The 22967-nt window shown below is 33.2% G+C and overlaps 1 protein-coding gene across 2 annotated transcripts in view; it reads right to left on the reverse strand.

Annotated features, from left to right (window-relative positions):
• The window catches only part of TBC1D32 (TBC1 domain family member 32), a gene marked incomplete at its 5' end in the record, with an annotated part of 226159 nt that overhangs the window by 169833 nt on the left and 33359 nt on the right, over window positions 1–22967 (reverse strand). For both annotated transcript variants that reach the window (XM_080699878.1, XM_080699877.1), the window contains 8 exons: window positions 895–985; window positions 6428–6487; window positions 10537–10681; window positions 11378–11439; window positions 11530–11633; window positions 11765–11843; window positions 15312–15437; window positions 17898–17966. In XM_080699878.1, coding sequence (XP_080556004.1) covers window positions 895–985; window positions 6428–6487; window positions 10537–10681; window positions 11378–11439; window positions 11530–11633; window positions 11765–11843; window positions 15312–15437; window positions 17898–17966 — 736 coding nt within the window. The remainder of the gene's footprint in view (window positions 1–894; window positions 986–6427; window positions 6488–10536; window positions 10682–11377; window positions 11440–11529; window positions 11634–11764; window positions 11844–15311; window positions 15438–17897; window positions 17967–22967) is intronic.

The raw sequence follows: 22967 nt of genomic DNA on the forward strand, positions 1-22967 counted from the left end.
AAACACAGCCCTTGACTTCCTGAGACTGGCTGATCTCACTTAGCATAATGTTCTCTAGTTCCATCCATTTTCCTTCAAATGACATTTTTATTGTCAAAGCTCTAGTAACTGCTAGAGGGGAAGATTTTAGAACATAGTTTAAATAGTACCTTTCTTAGACATTCAAGCTTCAACTCCCTGCATTTTAACTATTGTATCATTTGGAAGAACACAGAAAATATTTGTGAGCCAATAAATGTAATATTAAAATGTTGGTGTCCATGATGTTCTTCCTTATGGCTGAGTAAAACTCCACTCTGTGCACATACCACAAGTACTTTATCCATTCACCTACTGACAAACATCTCGTGTAGGTAATTACTGAATGGAGCAATGGAAATAGAAATTTAAAAAGCTATATAGGTATTTGTATGTAAAAATACTGTAAAAGAAGATTCATTTTAGTCACTATGAAGATTCCAAAGCAACATAAAAGCAATTGAGGTAAAAAATATATATATGAGATAATAAATAAAGAAGAGATGGGATAGAGAAATTAAGGCAAGATTTGAAGCACCTCAAATGTTTTAGCTCACACTGAGGATATAAGTAGAAAGAAACATAGGGCAAGATGGAGGGACAATATATTATTGCAGTATAACAAATTAGAATAGGTAGGCCAATATAAATTGAAGAACCGCATATAGTAATAATCAGTATGACTATGTATTCATTTTAAAGACAGATAGGCTTAGAATAACTCTATCTTGCAAATTTATTTTAAAAAAGTTAAATCACCGACAATAATCTGATCTATAATGCTAGTAACACCTATTCAAAATAAGTCATTACTAAGCTAGTCCTATTAATAAAATTAACCATTTTAATGTGTATAAAAAAGTAAATAAGACTTACCATGATGCTTTGAATGTTCCAAAATCTCATCACCTTTCATAGTCTCACACGATTCCAAGTACTGAACACACTGCTGAACAGCTGTAACTATCTAATAAAATAATAATGACTTATTAATTCCAGAAATTTCCGGCCTTTAAGTCCAACAATTCAAAAAAAAATTAACCTAAACTGTAAACATGCTAGAGAAAAATATTTTAGAATATATTTTGGATACTACTACTTTCCAAACACTGAAGCTCAGTCTATCATTTGGGGAGTACTGAAAATATTTGTGAGCCAACAGATATACTACTGCTATAATGCTGGTGTCCATGAACAGAAAAAAAAAATGTATTTTACATTTTAGTGAAATGCATTACATTCTGTACCCAAGATGTTAATTGCCATGTCCAACTCCCTTGTCCTGGAGTCTCTTCACACCTGGCCAGCAAAATATCAACTTAACTCAAGCCTTTGTCTCCATCTCAAATACTAGAATTTTTGGAAATCTATAAAAAAAATCTCAAAATTCAAAGAACAGTGTGACAATTAAAAAATGCTCTCAACCCTACTGTACCAAATGATTCTCCTGTGAGTCTCCATTCTAACTTTTCCCACTGTCTACAAGCAGAGCTCCAAAGCTTCTCTCTTTCCCAAAAACCTACCTACTTCTTATAGCTGCCCTCTAGTTCTATTTTCTAAGCATAACTGGAGCCAACAGTGAGACATGGACTGATAAACCAATAGTTGCTCGTATAATTTTCACTTTCAGAAAGGTTAACCATGAAGCAAAGAAAAAACAGAGCAATCGTTGGTATAAGAGACTTAGAACCAGGACTAAATATTTTTCCAGTTGGAAGAGTATTGTCATTCCTAAGATATTCTTGTATGGGTGGCCAAAAGAAGCGTTTGACAATACAGAAGATAAAGAGAATAGCTGATGAAATAATGTGCCCAAGAGAAAGGAGAAGAATGGACTATCGTGGAAGAAAGGACTAAGCTTTAGATGAAAAAAAAAAAAAATGAAGGTTGTCTCAATAAAGGCAGGTTCACAACTGTGGTATTTAGGAATCACGGGTTTCCCCATCTCATTCATTGTTATGGCCTCAGTTATATACAGAAAAGTTAACATGGTAGAACATCTTTAAAAAGAGCCAATTTCAAGGTCAGACTTTGAGAGCATCTGGGACTCAGTTCAAGAGCATTTTGAGAATTGAGGAGAGGGTTTTAACTGTACTTAAACTGTAAAAAGTAATGTGATTTATGCCGAACATAACCTTTTCTTCTCAGAATCTGAGAACATGTATGTGCATTAGAAAGTGCCTACATGATCAGACCCCAATAAAATAAACTTTGCACTAAGTCTCTAATAAATTTCACCACAGATAACATTTCATGCAGGTTGTCACAATTTAAGGATAAAGGGATTAAGCGTGTTTTGTGTGACTCCAGTGGGGAAAAGACAGGTTATATTTTCATATCCTTCAGACTTCACCATATCTACCTTTTCTCTGCTGACTTTATTTTGTAGTCTTTCACAGTAATAAATGATAACCGGAAGCACCGCTATATGCTGAGTACAATGAATACTTCCAGCAAATCATTAAATCTGAGTGTTTTCCTGCACACCCTTTATCAATATCTATACATCTAAGTCAAATTTCAAAGATCCAGAATCAGGCCTTCTGTAGATCTGCATTTCAAACTCAATGACTACATCTACCAAACCTCAAAATTATTATCTTTACCAGAAAATGTTTTCTTCTATTGTGTTATCATATTGATAACAATCACTCAATTATTTGGGGCCTTTCTCCTCCCTATTCAAAAGCCAAGACCTTTAAATCCTACTTTCTAAATATGATATTCCTGAGTCCATCCATTTACCCCAATTCTCAATGCCATGCCTTTAGTTTACACTTCAGCCATCATTTGCTTAAACTACTATATAGCCTTTCAAGTACCACCGCACCAGACTCTACCCACCTTTAACAAGTTTTATCTTTACACTTACTACTTGAATCCTTTCTATTCCTTCCCCTAACTTCTTAAAACATATTACCATCTATTTAAAAGAAAAACTCTCATGACAGAAAGAGTCACATTACATGGTATTGCATCAAATTACAGGAGCAGAAAGCTAACCTAGATAGGTGAATTTGAACACTGAAGAGTCAAGTTGCCAAGTAGAAAAAATGATTTTCCTAGTCCTCAGAAAGACAGAAAATAATGGCTGTAGAATTCAGAATTTTATTTACTATTTGCTGAACATGGCTGTAGAATTCAGAATTTTATTTAATATTTGCTGCACTATATTATCAAATATATTGCAGACAGTTTATTTCATTCTTAACTCTAAGACAGGACATAAAAAAAGAAACTAGGTTAATTATACAAGGTAAGGAAAAAACAAAGGAGAATTTACCCTAGCTTTCAAGTCATTTTTCAAAAAAGAGTAAGAAAAATAGTTCCACATAAAGCTATTTCAGACGCCGTTTCTTTAAGAGTATCTGGTCAAATTGTTAAAAATAAAAAGTTAAATGTTTACACTTATAGAGGTGTTTTAACTAGTTCATAACTTTGCAATACTATGGAAACAAAAGTCTCCTAATTTCTACTACTGGATTGACAATATAAATTGACACCTTAATGCTACCTATTGAGAATTTCAGTAACCTAAGAGACAGGTATTGCACAGTTAAATGCAGTTGCCACTGACTACATGACTACTTAATTAAAATTAAATAAAACTTAAAATTCAGTTTTTCAGTTATCCAGTCACATTTTGGGTTTCCAGTACCAATACATAGCTAGTGGTGATAACACTGGGAAAAGTAGATATTCCTTCATCACTGATAAAATGTCATAAGACAGCACTCATGAAAAACTAAAGGAGATGTGTTTAGCAGGTTATCACACTAACAGGCCGCTCTGATTAAAGTCTTAATGAAAGGATCTCTTGTAGAACAGAAAGACAAGTTCATGGTGTGGACTAAAGTTTCTATCATAAATGTACAATTTGACCTCCACTCTGGGAAGAAAATTGAAATAAATAAATCTTGTATCCATTTTTTTCGCTGTTTCCAAAATAGGACCAAATTCACTTTAAAAAAATAAGTATACCATAAATAACTTTTCAATGTTTTATGGATTTCAGAAAGCTTTTTCGAGAAAATAAAATTTAAGATGATGTCTCAAGCAAGTTTGATCCATTACATACATAGAAATGTTTTTTTACTAAGTTAACAAAACATTAAAGTGATTTATAATGAAATATTTCCACTTACAAGCTAAAATTTCACTAATATGGTTAACACTTCCAATAAGAAACATATTCTAAAAGCTAATTTAAGATTTTAAGAGTTAATCTATAAGAAACACTTTAAATGCTTCCACTGAGACCCTGAGCAAAGCAGTGAGCTATTATCTGTACACAAGTCATGGTGGGGGGACCCAGTCTATTCTTCGTCCTCCCTCCCCCCCTTTATTCTAGCAAGATCAGTTCATACTTATATGCCAATAACAAATTTTCATTATTTGATGGGAATTAAAGAAAAATGAGATGTGAAAGGCTTTATCAATTCACTTTTCTAAATGCATTTTACCTCTACAAATAAATTCCCATCCAATCTCCCTCTCTCCTTCTGTTCAATTCTCATGATTCTAAAACACAAAACAATTATTGTCCTCCTTTGATTTTATGCTCTACTGCCCTCACCTAAAAATTCCAGGAATTTTTTCCTTCACCTAATTAATATACTCAAAGTTCTACCTAACTACATTAATTATATTTATTGACCCAACATTATATTAGTAAAACTTCAATGTTTTAATAAATTTCATGTTTATCAATTAGTATTTATTAGTATTGCTGACTTTTTTTGTGTGTGTATGGTACTGGGTATGGAACCCAGAAGCATTCTACCTCCAAGCTACACCCCAAACCCTATTTTTTATTCTTTATTTTTGAAACAGGGTCATATAGAGTTGCAAAGGGCCTCACTAAGTAGTAACTGAGGATGTCACAAACTCAGATCCTCCTATCTCAGCCTCCAAAATGCTAGGATTATAAGCATGCACCACCACGCCCAGCTGCTTTGCTTTCTTTTTTGTAACAAATTTTTTCCAGTGCCTTATGCACTGTTCAACTAACAGTAATAATAAAAAAAATCCTGGTTATACATATATATATACATATATACATATATATATACATACATACATACATGTATACATGTATGTATGTATGTATGTATAAATATGTATAGATGCTGGGGTCCAGCCCTAGCAGGAGTCAGGGGTTGTGTGTTGGTGAGAGAAGAGTCGAGGTTGAGTGAGAGAAGACTCTGACACACGAGACCAGATGCAAGCTTCTCCAACTTTATTCAGGATTTGTTATAATCTTTATACTTTTTTTCTTGGCAGAATAGACAAAACCACAGCCATGCAAGCAGGAAAATTCAAGGACAGAAAAAGTCTTTAACAGACTTCAGGACGGGGTGCCAGACATTTAATAAATCATAGAAAGTAGGCTTTGCCTCATATCATAAGGTCAGCTTGAACTTAATCTTATATGTTGGCCCAAACTAAGGTCAGCTTGAGCTTAATATTTGGCCCAAACTTTATCCTTGGGAAAAAAAAGATCTTTGCTGACTCTGTCTCTCACATGTCACTGCCCATCTATTTTAGTTATAATGCATATACATAAAATTCCAATTACACATTTTAAAATAATTCTTTTGAAGGGGGAAGGGCTAGTTTTTCTCGCGGGGGACTCCTGCCTTTGCATTTCCCCCGGCCGAGCTTTTGCTCAAGGTCTGCACGAGATGCTGTAGCATACATATGTGTGTGTGTGTGTGTGTGTGTGTGTGTGTGTATAAAATATATATATATGTATATATACATATATATGTAGCATATAATATATATATATATATATATTTGTGTGTGTGTTACTGAGAATTGAACCCAGCCCTATTTATTATTATTTATTGCGAAAAAGGGTCTCATTAAGTTGCAGAGAGACTTACTAAGTAGCTGAGGCTGGCCCACAAACCTGCAATCCTCCTGTCTCAGCCTCCCAAGTACTGAGATTACAAGTGTGCACAACCATATCTGGCTTATATTTCACAGTATTAGTCTATACTTGGTATAAGTTAAACCAATTTTTGCAAATGCAAAAGCATTTATCATTCTGTATTTTCATGTAAGTTTCACTCAAAAATATGGGTATATTTTGTAGAAGTAACTCTCTAATTCCTGATCTGAATCAAATTACAAGTAACACTTAAAAATACATATTCTCTCAAACTAGCTTGTTATTTATTGTAGCCCAATTTACTATGCACTTACATATTTCCTAATTGTTATCCTGATTACAGTTTAAGTGTACTTTATCCTTTTATGTTTCAATAAACTATAAAGTCATAAAAAGAGAATTGCTTCATTATCCAATATTAATCATCCTCACTCAACTTCACATATTCAAGATATTATACCATATATCTTTCTGTGATGTTTTTTCTCAACATAAAACAGAATATGGGCTTACCATAGATTTATATTTCTTTTCAAGAAGTCTTAGTACTGCAGTTCTGCTATAATATGCATGCTAAAATTAAGAAGAAATGGTATTAATATTCAAGCTATGCCATTAGAAATCTTTTTCTTGCATCATTGCCAATACCATCATAAATCGTACAGTACCTTAAGTTTAAATTATTGTAATCAATGCCAAGCAGAATTTTCTATGTACACTGTATTAGAAGAACAGCAATCACAGGAATGAAAATGATATAAAAAATGTTTGAATCATTTAGAGACAGGCTGGTTTAAAAAAAAGACATTCTATACATCAATTTTGTCCATGCTAACTAGTTTAAATACCAACAAGAAAGCATATCTAACTACAAATATAAGACAGAGTCTAAAAGAAAAAATACAAAGTGGAAGGGAAAAAAAATCACAAATCGTATACTGAAAAAGATCTATATCATCTACATTTGCAGAAATTTACCAAGGTCAAATGCCTCACCTTCTATCAATAACATTTTAAAATAATGGAAAGTAGCCGGGTGTGGTGGTGCACACTTGTAATCCCCACGCTTGGGAGGCTGAGACAGGAGGACCGCACAGGTTCAAAGCCAGCCTTAGCTACTTAGTGAGACTCTCAGAAACTCAGTGAGACCCTGTTTCCAAATAAAATATAAAATAGGTCTGGGAGTGTAACCCAGAGGCAGAAAGCCCCTGGGTTTCATTTCCAGTACCAAAAATAAATAAATAAATAAATAAATAAATAAATAAATAAATAAAATAACATGATGAAAATTGTCACCAAAAAAAGCTTTAAATCTCTCCTTAGAACCAAATATAGATAGGAGTAAAGCACATTTATTATACAGGATTATAAAGATTGGTGTGGTAAATTAAGTTAAATATTATTAGTATTGCCGGGCATGGTGGCACACACTTGTAATACAAACGCTTGGGAGGCAGAGACAAGAGGACCGCGCAGATTCAAAACTAGCCGTGCTGGCTTCAGAGACCCTGTTTCCAAATAAAAAGTAAAAAAAAAAAAAGTCCTGGGAGTGTAGCCCGGAGGTAGAAGGGTTTCCAGGAACCCCAGTACCATCCCCCCCAAAAAAATTATTAGCATTTAAAATATAGTTTTTCATTTTTCATTTAAAAACAGTAAAAATCTTGTACATAATACCCAGTATTGTAGAATAAAGTTTAATTCATTTAATTGCATTTTAGTTAATTTGAGGTTAATCAAAACTCTTGAGTTTTCATCCTACTGCTTAAAATCATTCAAAAACCATTAATCTTTTTTTGTTTCTTTTTCTTTTTTTCTTTTTTTTTTGTGGTGGGAGGATGCTACCTCTGACCCTATCCCTTTTTATTTTTGTTTTTTAAATAGGGCCTCATGAGTTTACTGAGAGTCTCACTATGTTGCTGAGGCTGTTCTTGGACCTGTGATCCTGCTGTCTCAATCTCCCAAATGCTGGTATTACAGGCATGTACCACCACACTTTGGATTTTCTTTAGCTTTAATAAGGTAAATATACTGACATATACTTAAACCATTTTTAATACTGACCATGTTTTAAAAAGGAATCCTCTCCCTGCGCTTGGGAGGCAGAGACAGGAGGATAGTGCAGGTTCAAAGCCACCAGCGCTAGCTTAAGAGGCCCTATTTCCAAATATAAAATAAAAAGTATAAAATAGATCTGGGAGTATAGCCCAAATGTAGAAGGGCTTTCAGGAACCTCAGTACCACCAAAAAAAAAAAAAAAAAGGGGGGGGATCCTCAGAGCACTTTTATTATACAAGAGTAGGCAAACAGGCCTTGGATCAAATTAAACCTACTACCTGATTTTGTACTGGAACACACTCAAGCCCATTCATTTACATATTATTTATGGATGCTTTGAAGCTACAACAAATTAGGTTAAATACAGCACACAAAGCAAAAACAGTTATCACCCAACTTAAGTTTTTCAACCACTACCACAGATCCAAAGAATATAGAAGGAGGTAACAAATTTTCATCAATACTAGAAAACACTTGGGGATCTGATTGTGTGCAGGGGTGCATGTGCATGTGTGGGGCAGTAGTGGTGATGGCATTCTGGAGTTTTCATTCAAGGACATTCTACCTCTGAAATACAACCCCAGCCCTTTTTTTTATTTTGAAACAGGGACCTCTAAATTACTATGGGCTGAGCCGGGCGTGGTGAGGCACGCTTGTAATCCCTGCGCTTGGGAGGCTGAGACAGGAGTATCACACGGGTTCGAAGCCAGCCTCAGCTACTTAGTGAGGCTCTCAGCAACTTAGTGAGACCCTGTTTCCAAATAAAATATAAAAAAGGTCTGGGAGTATAGCCCGGAGGTAGAAAGCCTCTGGGTTCCACCCCTAGTACCACCAAATAAATAAATAAATAAATAAATAAATAAATAAATAAATAACTATGGGCTAATCTTGAATTTGTGATCCTCTGCTCCTAAGTACTGGGATTACAAATGTGAATCACAATGCCCAGCAGGAATCCGCTATTTTAACCATTTTCTATCACTTAGTTTTCTTGTGATCTGCCTCATTCTCTTAAGAATCAAGTACTGACAATCAAAAATGTTAAGTGAAAAAAATTAAAACAGAATATGATTTCATTTTTTGTTGAAGAAAAGACCTAAGCATAAATAAACCAAAAACTTAGTAATGTTACTTTTTTTTTTTTTTTGGCAGTACCAGGTATGGAATCCATGAGCATACTACCACTGAGCTACACCCCTAGCCCTATGCCCTATTTTTTATTTTGAAACAGGGTCTTACTGAGTTGCAAAGGGCCTAAGTAGTACCTGAGGCTGTCACTGAACCAACCAGGATCCTCCTGTCTCAGCCTCCCAAATGCTGGGATTAGTAGAGTCTGCCACCACGCCCAGATTCATAGTGTTACATTTTGTGTTGTATAATTAGAAAAAATATTTGTACTTTTACATTTTTTGCACATTTTCTTCAATAAAGGTTGAATAATTGCGAAAAGTCGAGAGTGTTTTAGATGTGAGGAACAGAGTAAAAGTTAATTTAAACTGAACACTACTATTCAGGCTATATAAGAGATAAGCACTGGTGAAAGAACTATGATCTAAGTAACTGGGCATTTATCATAGAGTTTAGATAACAAAAAGGCAAAAAATGATATGATAGATAATATTCCAACTGTGCTGAGCAACAAATAAGTATACTACTGTTTTGCATAGATGTCCCCAGTTTTTCCTTTCTCTGCTGCAATAAATACCTAGAATGCAGGATTCCAGCTGAGAGAAACAAAGATATAAGCACAGAAACCAGCACAACTGATCCTACTCCTGGACATAGTCTCCTATTATTCTACAGTGGTTGAGGGGGTTAATTATGAAGATCTCCCTAGTCTTATTATGAATTTGTTCCAAGACTGTGATGAGCTCTAATAGAAACTGCCAGATTCAGGAATTAAGCACGTTTTCCCCAACTCAGGTTCTGTAAGAGGCAAGGAAAACAATATTTTAGACAGTTCTCCTAAGCCCAGAAAAAAGGAGCATCAATTCCTTTTTTTTATGCTTTTATGTTTTTATTTCTTGTATTCTGGTTTCTTTTTTATTTTATTTATATGTAAAATATATTGAAAATGGTATGCATTTAGACTGTGCTTGGTGCCCTCTCCCCCCACTAACAATGAGTGTCCAGGTTAACCATGCTATATTCATACTTTTACACATATTCGGGTGTAGCTCCTCCATTAATCAACCTCAGCCTTCTTTCTCAAGGAGCATCAGTTCTTATGTTTTATCATACCTACATGAAATTTTTGAAGCTTTTAAACTAAAGAAAATTAGATTCTATATAGGTCATTCATCTTAAGAAAATTCAAATAAACTACTACTTAAAATCCTATTCTGACTCTTCCACCTACTAAGTAAATAAACTTAGATAAGTTAACTTCTCCATGTCTTAGTTTCTTTTTCTCAAAAATGAGGTATTAATACCACCGACCTCACAAATTTTTTTAATTCAATCAGTTAACACATTTAAAAGTAATTAGAACTATTAACACACAGTAAACACTCAAACATTAACTATTCTTTACAACAATATAACCAAAGAAATCTATTTTTCCTTACCATCCATTTTTTGAACCACACAGCCTTAGTATCAACTAATGCAAAAAAGTAGATAGGATCCAAAATCTTTTGTGAAACAAGATGGCTTTGATCATGTTTAACTGATAGCAAAGACAAAGTACTCTCCACAATTTCTTCCATATACCTTAAAGTTTGAGAAAGAACAAGTTATTTCAGAAAAAAAACAAAGATTTTATTTATATATGTGTGTGTATGTATAATGAATTTGTATATACATATATATATACAAGGACACAAACAACATTTATCTATGTGTTTATATATGCATTTTTATATATACACACACATACATATACATTTTGTACACATATCAATTATATAGTACTGTTAATATACTTTAGACTTAAAGAATGATAAAGTAGAATAAAATCTTTAAAAATTATTTTTCAATATTTTAATAAATGGCAAAGGCAGAATTCACACTCAGTTTTTCTGTTTTAAATCTTATGTTCTTTTTACTTCAACACCTCACTCCAAATGTTACTTTCCTTTTTAGTTTCACAGATAATCTTACAACCTTATTAGAAATTTTAAAGGTGAACTGAAAAGTTTTAAAGAACATTTAAGGAACTTGTCCAAAGTAGCAAAGACAACCTAAAACTATAACATCCTAACTTTTACCTTGTTGTAGCTGATACAAAATGGTACTTGTACAGAGTTACTCACATAGCTAAATGCAAAACACGACAAGCTTAACAAAAAATACTACATTACTACCTTTTCAATCATGTAAGTCAATAAGGACTGTCTACTCTTTTTTTTGACATGTCTGAGGCCAATAATACTATGTTTTATGGTCGCATGAATTAAAAAAACTTACTTCTCTGGGTGTCGGATCCAGAAAGACGGAACCTCTTTCTGATACTCATTTAGAAGACGAACCTACAAAGCAGTACACAACAATTCTCAAAAAATTAGAATTCTTAAATATAGAACTACTCAAAATAAATATATATTCTAGTAAACAAATACCTTTTTAAGTAAGCGGATCACATTAGGACTGCTTATATCCACACCAATTGAAAGCGTTGGAATATGATTTTCTCTAGAAAGAAAGTACAGCTCCAAATATTTAGCTGAAAAGTATAAGTAAAAATATAAAACTATTATACAGTTCATTGACAGTGTTTTCTGAAAACAATATTATGCATTTTTATTGAGTACATATAAAATAGAAAAACATTTTTAAATGACATAATAAACTTACCTAAGCTTGTATAAATTTCCTTGGTTATATGTAATGGTGAAAGTGTAAACGTCTGTGCATAGAATTTTAAAATCCGGTCCTATGGAAATGAGACAGATGATTTGCATCTAAGATTCTTACAGAAATAAAAATGAAACATTTTTACATAGTAAAAATTCAGAAAATAAACCATTCAGAAACCTGAGTACTCAAAAGTGCATATATCTCTATTTGTCACCAAAAAGTAAAATTGATCAAAACTAACAATAAGTCAAATAAAAAATATATGTTGGTCCAAAATCTGGTGATAGTAGGTACTGACACTAGAAAGTGGGGTGGGAGAAGAAAGGCTAGGTTTAAAAAAGAAGGTACAATATAAACGTGTCCGTAATTCATGGAACAGAGTAAAAAGTACTAAATTTTAAAAACCATGCATTTCCAAATTAAAGGTTTTTTAAACTGCTTACATGGCTAACTTCAGTAATTAAACATTAAGATTCTTTCTAGGCTGGGTGTGGTGGCACACGCTTGTAATCCCTGCGCTTGGGAGGCTGAGACAGGAGGATCACACTGGTTCGAAGCCAGCCTCAGCTACTCAGTGAGGATTCCAGCAACTTAGTGAGACCCTGTTTCCAAATAAAATATAAAAAATAAAAAGGTCTGGGAGTGTAGCCCGGAGGTAGAAAGCCTCTGGGTTCCACCCCCAGTACCATCAAAAAAAAAAAAAATTCTTTCTGATAATTGTGTCTACTGCCAAAAAATAGATTTTTTAAGCTCAACTTAAAACTCTAAATAAAAACTATCATAAAGCAGAGTAATGAGAAAAAGAGTTAGAACAGTGCCTGATACTAGTACTTAAAAATGGTTGCTATTATTTTAATTATATCAATTTAAGTATTATCTTATTAGACCTAATCATGAAATTCAACCTTCCATTATATAAAAGCATAAAGTAACTCAAATTTTCTAATCAGATAGATTAGAAGAAAAAATTCAATAACTTTGTTTATATCCTTTAGGATAATATACACATAGAAATAGTTCCCCAACACTAACAATATCTTCTAATAAACTCAAGAAACTCCTACTGAACACAGGCTGTTGGGAAGTCCATTTTTATAGTTGCAGTCATACTTTTCAACTACTACAGGCTTCACTCAGTTACATGTAAAAGTTCTTCAAGCTAAGATATTTAGAATCTAATTTATCAGTCTAGAGCAAGCACAAATTTAAAATGAAAAGCCATGCTTTATTTTCTACTTCAAAATGACTGATTCCACCATCTTTTTCCTCTAAGAAAATTAGTTACAATTCATTAACTTAAGTAATGAAACTGACCTTGGTTGCATAATAATCTATAATGACTAAATAAAATAACCTATACTGACCCATTAAGAACTTGACTGTGTTTATAGTTATTATATAATTACTAAAATAAAAGAAATCAGCCATGATTCAGTCTTTAAGGGAGGAAAAAAATACAGGAAGCTGTAACTGCATTTCTTCTTAGAGAAGATTGAAACGTTAAAAATGACCTTAAAATACCTGTTTTAATGTCTTGACGTTCTTGTATCAAAGTTTTTACAGAAGTCTATAATACCCTCTACTGTTAGTAAGTTTGAACTGCATCCAAGTATTAGGTAAACACCTTTTTTCATTAATTTGAATTTAAAAAGTGATTCCAAAACCACTTCTATTTAACAGGTAATTACATCTTCATTAATGATACAACATTATTTTATTTTTGGACAATGTACTGAGAAATATTATATTTTCCATAACTAATTGTTTATCTGTGCACTCTACTAGAACATAAGTTCCATTAGGACAAAGACTTTTCTCATAGTGTTCTTCCACAATAAGAAGATGCTGGTATTTTCCCAGCATCTAAAGTAGAATGATGCACACTGTACATATTCAATATATATTTGTTGAACAAATAACAAAATGTAACTCTATTCTAATGCCTTAAATTTTATACCAGTTTTAAAGGCAAAGTTTTCCTCAACATATCAATTAGAAAGAATAAGACCTCCTCTTTAAAAAATTGAATTTGTATTTAAATGTGATATTTGAATAGTCAGAACTATTGTTATTCACATCATAGACATAATCTATAGAATTAAGGTACTTGTTAATATGAACTCACTTTTCATTCCTGAAAAATCATATGCATATAATTTTACAAAAATTAATTATACTGCCGGGCGTGGTGGCGCACGCTTGTAATCCCCGCGCTTGGGAGGTGGAGACAGGAGGATCGCGCAGGTTCGAAGCCAGCGGCGCTGGAGTAAGAGACCCTGTTTCAAAAATATAAAATAGGTCTGGGAGTGTAGCCCGGAGGAAGAAGGGCTTCCAGGAACCCCAGTACCACCAAAAAAAAAAAAAAAATTAATTATACCTCTACTGACTTTATAACTTTATAATTTTAGATAAATTCTATATTTGCATTATAACTCATCCCAAATTATTTGTTAAATTCTTAAGATTTATACTTAGCTTTTATTTATTTACTTTTCTTGCGCTACTGGAGATTGGACCCAGGAACATTCTATATCTTTTGTTTTGTTTGTTTTGAAATAGGGTCTCACTAAGTTGAAGAGAGCCTCACTAAGTAGCTGAGGCTGATTTCGAACCTGTGTGATCCTCTTGTCTCAGCCTCCCAAGCGCTGGGATTACAAGCATGCGCCACCATGCCCAGCTTAAATTCTTAAGATTTATATTTATTTACTTTTCTTGCGCTACTGGGGACTGAACCCAGGAACATTCTATATCTTTTATTTGTTTGTTTTGAAATAGGGTCTCACTAGTTTACTTAGCGTTTCACTACATGGCTAAGGCTGTTCTCAAACCTGAGATCTCCAGTCTCAGCCTCCCAAGTAGAGGGTCTACAGGCATGTGCCACCATGTTCAGCTTTGGTTTCCCTTTCTAAGCATTTGGGTAGTCTCTAAATAAACAATTTAGCCAGGCATGGTGATGCAGGCTTGAAATCCCCGCACTTGGGAGGCTGAGACAGGAGGATCGCACAAATTCAAAGGAAGCCTCAGCTACTTAGTGAGGCTCTCAGCAACTTAGTGAGACCCTGTTTCAAAATAAAATATAAAATAGGTCTAGAAGTATAGCCTGGAGGTAGAAAGCCTCTGGGTTCCACCCCCAGTACCACCAAAAACTAAATAAATAAATAAACAACTTAAATGGAGGAGACATCTGGTATAAACCCTTTAGAATTCATTCTAATTCATCATTATTAAGTTCAAATTTATATATATCATGAACTCTTAAATATTTATCTTAATTTGAAAACAAAAACAAAATGTTTGGGTATCCCTTCTCAAGATAAAATGAAATGCACAAACTAAAAATCTATTATTTGGTAATAAAATATGATATTGACCACACTTTAAATCTAATTATTATATAAATAGTAATTCCTCAAAAAGAAAATTTTAACAATGCAAAAGCTTGAACTAATTTTCCATAAATATTTGAGCAACCATTAAAACTATTCTACTCCATTTTTATCTAGTGAAAAACAGAAATTATTTTTAACATTTTTATAATTCTTACACTGAAAACAGGATCGGGATCTGAAAGAGATACTGTCAGTTTTTCACAGAGAGTGGTCCAATTTTCACAGTTCAGAACATCAGAAGGAGGAGCTGAGCATAAGGTTTGTAAGGCTTCATATCTCACCTATAATTTTTAAAAGAAGATTTTAAATTAAGTTAACACTGGAATAGTTCTAATTCTCCAAAATAATAATTAACAAACTACTGAAAATCAGAGTATTGATAATTGTTTTGAAGAGCCATTTATAAGAAAAAAAATACCCTTTTATAAAATAATGCTCTAGAACTTTTTTAAATGAAGTGCTAAGCAAAGTACAAAACAAACTGCTGGTTTGTATAAAGCAAAATTTAAACATTAAATGTCATATGAGAATTTAGGTCTCAGGTCTAAGTGAAATGGAAAAATGGTGGTTGAGGCAGAATTTGCAAGGCAACATTTTCCAATGGCCTCATCCTGCAGACTTGTCCCACTGCAGTGAACCTTCATAGGTGCTCCTATAGTTTGAGGACTTTAACTAAAAATGTTTCCCAGATATACCCCCCAAAACTCCATTTCAATATATGTGAATAATTTTCACAAAATAATTAGTTTGAAGGTTTTGTTTCCTGCTAGACTGTTTTTTTCTAACCTTCTAACTACTGAGGTAGAAAAAAAAACAAAATCATTCAATTGTTCTTTCTGAAATTCAAAATTACATTTTGGGGGGGGGTTGCTAGGGTGTGTGTGTGTATGTGTGTGTGTTACTGGGGATGGAATGCAGGGGCATTCTACCTCCAAGCTACACCCCAGCCCAACTTTTTATTCTTTATTTTGAAACAGGGTCTCACTGAGTTGTAAAAGGCCTCAGAAAGTAGCTGAGGCTGTCCACAAACCGCAATCCTCCTGTCTCAGCCTCCCAAATGCTAGGATTACAAGCCTGCACCACCATGCCCAGCTAAATTTCTGTATTTTCACAGAGGGTTTACTCATAATCAGTCTTCTCAAAATCCACTAAGAATTCACTCAAACAGGCTGGCCCAGGGACATCAGTAGAGAATAGCTCCACTCTGAAGACAAGGAGCAAAGCTTCTATCCCACTCACTCTCCAACCAGTAAAAAACACACCATTTTCAACCTGGTCCTCCAAATCTGGTCACTTAAATAAAAAGGAAACCCATCAAAGATGGAAGCCCAAAACTCAGCAAACCAGACCCTCAGTCCTTCTAGGTGAAGAAGACAGAATACACGAGTATCTGCAAATGTTTACATATTCATGTGAAACAATTCCTATATACATCTTTACTTGTGACAGGCTTTAGAGGTAATATGCAAAGAGTTTTTAAAATTAGGAATTCTTTACAAATGTTAATTTCTCCTTTTAAATTAATTTTTAGACAAAATATCATTAATAATATACTCCTTACAGAAACAAAATAAAGGATACTAAAAAATATAGAATTCTAAGTATTCTATTTATACTGAAGATTATAAGATTTATAATATAAAATTTCCAATATCTTTTCAAACATGTTCTTTACTAAAATATGAGAAAATAAAACAATGCAAAATTCTAAGGAAAAATTAGTTGTTCTCTGTTTTTAAGAAAATTTCAGTAGGAGTAATTATTCATTTAAACTGAAGAGTTTTCAAAAAATAATTTCAAAACTTAAGGTTGATACCAAGTAGCAGAAATCTTAAGTTAAAAAAATTTTCAAAACTCCTATTGTATTTTCTAGTTCAGACTGACTCCCAGGCCTATTTTTATATTTTACTTGGAAACAGGTCTCACTAAGTTTCCAAGCCTCACTAAGTAGCTGAGTCTGGCTTCGAACCTATGTGATCCTCTTGTCTCAGCCTCCCAAGCACTGGGATTACAATCAGGCGCCACCACGCCCGGCTCAATATAATTGCTTTTTTAAAAATCTTTTTTTCTAATAAAGTTGCCAACTTTCACATGAAAAGGTTGGAAAATATTGGTCAAGTACCAAATTTCAGTTAGAAGAAATTAATTCAACATATATTATAGATCCCACAGTGACTTTGTAAATAATACATTCTATTCTAGAAAATCACTAAGAGTAGACTAACTTCTCACCAAAAAAACTGATAATTATATGAGGTAATACATAGGCTAATTAGTTTGATTTAGTCACTGATTAATGTATACCTATTTCAAAACATGTTGTATATAGCAAATACACAGTTTTTGTCTATTCAACCTTTGAACAATTGCTCACATTATCTAGAAAGAGAAAAACCATGAAATAAATTTCTTTCCTAACAAATCACTAAGTAAAATAATGCATACAAAGCAACAGTGAAGAAATAGTTTGAAGAAAACTGCTCAAAACTTCATCCCTTCATAATGAAAGTTAGGACTAAATTTTCCTCTAATAAACCCTGACAATTCTCTAAAGTCTCCCTTATTCTGTGACCTTTCATTTCAAGATTAGAAAATTTACCCGGGAGAGCAGCTGGAATTGCTCATAACAGTAAGTATAGGCCTAGCCCCAAGGGAAATAGCGCAGCTGCTACTGATTACAATCTAGTATATTATAAATATATGGTATCTGGCTGAATTTGACAGCTATCCTTTAAACTTACCTCTTTAGGTTGCCCAGGATCCAACTGGTCTAAAATCAATTGTAATTTTCCTTGACAAAATTTGTAACTCTGTAACATAATCGACAATATATATTTATTTAGTAGATTTTTAGAAACATTGCTATAAATGATTTTGTTAATATAATGTCAAGCATAGTATGCAATCTAAAAAAGAGAAGGGGATAATCTATTTTGATTTGGCAGCAAACTTAAGACTTTTGATTTACAAAGTTTTTAAGAGAGAATTGTATGTACCAGTAGAACAGGGTACATTCATGTATATAAAAATTATTTGCTGAGCGATTGCAATGTGCAGAACACTCTAAGACTCAACAGACATAAAACCAGAATGTTTTGTACCCAGGAATATGAGATGAATGAAAAAGAAAAATAAAACAACAAAAGCAAGTAAAAAAGCACAAATAGTACCCCAGACTTAGCTACAATGATACTTGAACTTTTTTAGTATCTTTCTTTCCTGTGCTTTTTCCTAGCCTTTCTCCATACTTCTTTGCAGAAAAATTCCTTAAGTAAAACATCTACAATCAGAAATATGTTCACAGTATACCACAAGCTACTTTGAAAAAAAAAAAAGTTTTTTTCTCCCACCAAAGACAATTTTATCTAAAGTATCTTAAAAGATCTAAAAATAACAATAGTAACAGCCATAAATTATAAAATGCCTATTACCTAGCAAGTGCTATACAAGTGTTATACTATCTCAATGCACAATGACTCTGTAATACGAGAAATACAAAAAAACAAAAAGGTGAAGTAACTTCTCCAAGTCACAGAGTTAATAGAATTCCCATTCCCATCCACATGAAGACCCAACTTCACTCACTTTAGTCTTCTGAGGTAATCTCATCCAGTTCTTTGATTTTAAGTTCATCATGATAATGGAGAGCCTTTGGCTAGGGGTATAGCTCAGAGGTAAAGTGAGGGTTTCAACTCCCAATACCGGGAGTTGGGGGAGCATAACCAAAAAATAGGCATAATCTTTAATTCTTATCTAGTTAGAGTAGTCTTACACATTTATTGTGCTTTAAGATTCTTTTCCCCCCCCTCTGGTAGTGGGGGCAGATACAGGTTCATTCTATCTCTGAGCTTCACTCTCAGCCCTATTTTTTAAGATTCCTTTAAACTATCTTCTTAAACATAATATAAATTTATCTTTACAAAATTTTAAGCAATAAAACAATTTTATTAACTAAAAATCAGAATGAGTCTAATACCTATCTTAAAAGTGATCTATGTATAACAAATCTATACTCTGTGAAGGTCTCTTTCTTATATTGTTATTAGTGGATAGACATAAATTGGCATCGCAGCTAACTAGAGTAATATATTTAACTGGAGTATGTAGAGAATGTGTCCATCTGTATATGTATTTGTTAGATTCAGTCATTCTAAATATTTCTTGGATTGAAAACTCCTGAGGATGAGAACAGTGTCCACTTGTTTGATTTGTTGAGCAACACAAAGATAGATATTAGTGATAACATGATCAGGATAGACAAAAACTACCAAAAGAAATATTTTTTAAACATTTGCATGTGTTCAAGTAAAAACTGAACAAATAATATCCAAACATCAAGTTAAAAAAAGAAAGAGGCAGATTAATAGCCTAAGATGTATGTTGTCCTCTCATATGATCATGAAGATGCGAAATAAAGGTTTTTACATGCTATAAAATTAGATTTGGATCCACATCTGTCAGACATAGGTTAAAGAAAGACTGCAAATGAAAGATACAACCTATTCTTTTATAGATATTTTCTACTCAATTAGTTTTTGAAACAAATACTAAAAAATATTAACTTTGTTCAGTTCTATACTTTACATTCAAAAAACTAAATCACCCTCAAAATTTATTTACTCTAGAAACCTAAATTAAATGTTTGGTTTATAAACTATTAAATAAATAATCAAAGACAGTCAACTATTACTGTTGTCTAAACAATATTGCTATAAAAAAAGGAGAAATATATAAATAGTAAGCTTAAGGATAATTCAGGCTTTAATATGTCTAACTGCATAATGACTTCTTTCTTAGTCTTTCAAAAGAAAAGACAAGATCACCCAATGCTAATAACAATGACAGTAAACATTATTAGTACCTTATGAATGCCAGGTCCTGTTCAAAATGATTCACAAACATTGTCATTAAAATCTCAAAGTGATCCAATAAAGTAGGATCTGCCTCTATTATACACATAAGAAAACTGAAACATGAAATGGTTAAGAAATTAATGCTCCAGTTTATAAGTGACAGGACCACAAATTATTCCAGACTGATTTGTTTCAAAATTCAAACTGAATTAGCTTCACATACAATGGCTCTTTCAAATTTCAGTCCATCAAAAACTTGTAAAATTATGCATCTAACCCTTCATTAAACTTTAAATAAAGAACAAAGTTACTACTTCAAAATAAAAACCTAAAATTTTCAAAACACTTTCAAATGCTTTCTTTTGTAATTTCCTAGATATTGTAATTATATTTTGACCAAACTTTTTGTAATTTTCTTTAAATGCTACATTGAAAAATAACAAAAAAACTATTAATATTTTAAGTATGAAGAAACTTTTTCATCATAAAGAAGATATTAGCACTGTTAATCAAAGAAATTAGTATTCTGATATAAAACTGTCTCAAGGAATTACTATTAAAATGAACAAGCAAAAATAAGCTCACAACTGCCCCGAGCCAATTCTTCTCCCAAATCAATTCCTCTCCCAAACAATCCAGAATTAGAGCCTACATGTAGAGTTAGAGGCTCAACTCTAGGCACCTACAGTGCCAATAGCTATTTTCCCCTTTCATGTCTACATTTTTAAGATTTTAGGCCCTACCTTTCTCTGATTTAAAAAGAAGTAAGAGCAATTAAACTCTTTTTAAGTAGTGAGAACTAGGGGAATTTCTGAAGTGTAGGCTGGGCTGTGGCTATGCCTATTTTCCTGTTGCTGAAAACAAGATGAAGAATCCCTCAACAGTTACATGAAACCCTCAAACCAAAACTCCTTACCAAAAAGAACACTTTCGAAGATTTTAGAAGAGGCCAGAAAATGGGTTCAACTAAAGATACTATGATTACAACTTTAAGAGTAAAGGCCAAAAAATTAAGGTATTAGAAAGCACATATTCTGAAGGACAAGAGAAGGGTCATGCACCCAATACAAGAAGAAAGCAGTATTCAAGAGAAGTCTTACTGGAAGAATTCAAAGGTTAGTAACAAAGTAAGAAAGCAAACTGTTCCCAGAAAAACTAGAATCCATTTCCATGTCTTTCTCAGATTCAAAATCTCCCTGCATTCCTTGGCTCACAGCCCACTTCTATTGTCATGGCAACAGTCCGATCACTCCTACCTCTGCATCAGCCTCTTAACTTTGGCCTTCCTGAATATAATCCAGACCCTCGTGATTACATTGGGCCCACCTCGATAATCCACAATCATCTCCCCACCTAAAAACCTTAACCAAATCAGCAAAAACCAATGATACTACATAAGGTACAATTGTCATGGTTCTGGAGTTTATAGGAGAACATTACTCTATCTAACACAACTACCAATGAATGAATTCCAAGGACTAGTTTTCTGGAAATCAAAGAAATAGTAAATTATTTAAGCAGGTACATATCATGCCAAAGTAAAAAGTGAGAGTTATCCTAAAGTTACCTATTCCACATAAAGTATATGCTGGGGTGGGATTCCCTTAAAATGTAATTTAATTGTTTGCACACTATAAAACTATAAAATTTGCAATGTTACTACACTAAATAATGTGAGGGAATAAAAAAAATTGCAAGAGAAAAACCTATGAGTTCTGAAAGCTTAATGTATATTGGAGATAATCTTAATTTCCCAGCAGTAAAAAATGATGCATAGAAGCTCAGTTAGAAACCACAGAGGACTGTTGAGAGAGTTTCTATTTGAGTGTGTCTCTGAATAGCATCCATTTTGGCACACTTTAGGAAATATCAACAACAATGAAAGTCAACATGTACAGAGCAGCAATTGTGAGCTCAGAACTGTTCTAAGCACCTGACACATTAACTCAGAAGTTAAGACACTTGACCAAGATCATACCCTTAGTAAATAATAACAGTAGAATTTGAACCCATGCAGTCTATAGACAATATGGCAACGAACAAAGAGAGTAAGACTACTGAGGCAGATAGGTCAGCCCTAAATTCAATGTCTATCCTTAGCTTAGCAATTCAAGTTTAGGCAAATTGTTTACCTATTATGAGCTGTACTTTTTTCCATAAACTAGACTAGTAATTCCCATAATGAAGATAAAGCCAACCAGGGGGTGCAGTGTATGGCAGTAATCTCAACAACAGATACATAGAATTACCACTTCTATCTTTCCAGCATTATATTGCAGATACTTTTTCCAGGTTTGATCACAAAACCAAATCCTTTCATTGCTCTGCTCATAACTATGATAAAAAAAAACAATCTTCATTGTTCAATGTTCTCAAACTTACACTAATAGTCTGCTGTTTTTCAATAATGGATCAATAAATCCATATACAATCAGGTTGCAAAGTTTAAGTAACAATAGAATAAGACTTGTCCAAGTCTTAAAATATAAGTGGTATCAAAACAGCAACATCAAAATTATCACAGCATTATTCATAGAAAAATTCAGGCTTGTTTTAAGTAAAGAGTAAACAACAACTGGAATACAAATGTCAGTATTTAATGGCTAGGTCATTTCACCACACAAAGAAAGCCAATACTGAGAAACAAGAGGTAGTAGATAAAGAACTTTATTATAAGAAACTGATCAGAAGATAGAGGGTCATACCATCTTAAAGCACCTTCTTGCCTGGTGACTAGTTTAGGGGCAGTTTGTGTAGAATTTATATAGAAGTCATCGTTCTTACTGCTGTAACTCAAAAACCTGATGAAACAACATAAAGAAGGAAAGATTTGTTTATGGTTCTGAAGCTTTCAGAGGTTTAGTCTATGTTGGGCAGGGTTACATTGGTGAAGCTCAGGGCATGGCATGGCATGGGGAGTAGAGAGAAAGGAGAGAGCAAATGCTCTACTCTCACCTC

This window comes from Muscardinus avellanarius, assembly GCF_963383645.1.
Source record: "Muscardinus avellanarius genome assembly, chromosome: 8".
NCBI classification, from domain to species: Eukaryota; Metazoa; Chordata; class Mammalia; order Rodentia; family Gliridae; genus Muscardinus; species Muscardinus avellanarius.